The sequence below is a fragment of the Lipotes vexillifer genome, unplaced genomic scaffold (assembly GCF_000442215.2).
Source record: "Lipotes vexillifer unplaced genomic scaffold, Lipotes_vexillifer_v1.1 scaffold767, whole genome shotgun sequence".
Lineage (NCBI taxonomy): Eukaryota > Metazoa > Chordata > Mammalia > Artiodactyla > Lipotidae > Lipotes > Lipotes vexillifer.
Genome location: NW_006792169.1, coordinates 142,036 through 143,527, shown reverse-complemented (window position 1 = coordinate 143,527; position 1,492 = coordinate 142,036). Strand labels below are relative to the sequence as shown.

The window sequence follows — 1,492 nt, the reverse complement described above, 5'->3', positions numbered from 1 at the left end:
CCCCCCCCCCCCCCACCCCCGCCAAGGGAAGGCACTTTGAGAACTTGTTTTAGGATACATGGACCCAGTAGTCTACTTAATTCTAGAAACCCACATACTCCTTGGATTTTTTTTTTTCAATCACTACTCTTAATTCTAAAGATTCCTTTGAGAGGGTGATTTAATCCACGCTATGAAAACACAAGGTTCCAAATAAGTTGTCACCAAAACCCAATAATCTTTAGAGGAGAGATTAAAATACTTCTCTGCCAAACTAATGTAACTGGAGTTTAGCAAGTGGGTGAATTAAATAACAAGTGAATAAGTGAATAAAATAACAATCCTTTAGAGTGCCCTGTGCAATTTTCCCCAAAGCCTACCTGTTCTTTAAATGGAAATAAAATTTTCCAAGGTCTATCCCAGGCTGAGGCATTTCTCCCTCTAGCAATGACTGTCTAGACGAAGATGTCTAAGTTCGCTGGGAAATCAACTACCTACAGTTCATTGTCTCTGCCCTCCCTGCCACTCCTCCACTCTTGAAAGCAGGGATCCTGTTTCTCATTCTTCAGAGACCACAGTCCTAGGTATGGAACAGGTGCTCAGTGAGTACCTGATTTTTGCCATTTCACGGCACTGCATAACGAGAAAAAACAACAAAACTTTGGGAATCATCAAAAAGCAACACAGGTGTTTGCTTTGGCTAATAAATTCTACAAATGATGATTTTTTTAAATTAGCGTGTTTTCCATCTGAATGAATCCCTACGTAACTTGGAAACCAACATCAACCCGCCCGCAAAGACACTTCTGTCTGGACAGAGGAGAAGCTGTGCCAGAAACGAACGCAGCCCATCCCGGGCTCCAGAGGGCTGGCGGCGGGGAGAATGGCGAGCGCCGCGTCGGAGGACACGACTCCCGGCGCTCCTAGCTAGAGGCCGGGAGCCGGGCGGGGAGGGGGAAGGGACCAAACCGGGGCACCCCGAGCGCCCGCCGCCGCGCCAGGGAGGGGGCTCCTGTTTCCTTGACAACCGCGCCGGGGCGCAGCCTTCCCAGTGGGCCCTGGGAGGGGAGCGAAGGGACCCCACCCCTCAACCCCGCGCAGGGACGGCGGCTGCCGGAGGAACCTTCTGGACTCAGCAGCCGCAGGCCTGGCTCGCGCGGCCCTGTCCCGCCGCGGCTGGTGCCTACCGTGTATCCCCGCTCCAGGTCACTCTCCTCGTAGCGAAAGGACGGGATGTAGACCTCCATGGTCGCGCCAGCCGGCCAAGAGAAAGGCGAGCGGGGGGCGTGCTCACGGCCGCGGCCGCCGCCCCGCCCCCGGCCCAGCCGCCCCACCTCCCTTCCCGGAGCTCACGGGACCCAGAGAGTGCGCGGAGCGGGCCAGGGGCGGGATCCGAGGGTCGGCAGCCGAGGGCGTGGGGACTCTGTAGCCCGCCGCTCTCTGGGTGGGCCCGGGGCCGGGGGCCGGGGGCCGGGGGCCGGGAGCCGGGAGCCGGGAGCCGGGAGCCGGGAGC

The 1,492-nt window shown here is 57.2% G+C and overlaps 1 protein-coding gene across 1 annotated transcript in view; it reads right to left on the bottom strand.

Annotated features, from left to right (window-relative positions):
- The window catches only part of SNX24 (sorting nexin 24), a 106,346-nt gene extending 105,120 nt beyond the window's left edge, over nucleotides 1-1,226 (bottom strand). The window contains exon 1 of the mRNA XM_007465362.1: nucleotides 1,167-1,226. Coding sequence (XP_007465424.1) covers nucleotides 1,167-1,226 — 60 coding nt within the window. The remainder of the gene's footprint in view (nucleotides 1-1,166) is intronic.
- Nucleotides 1,227-1,492: the final 266 nt, after the last annotated feature.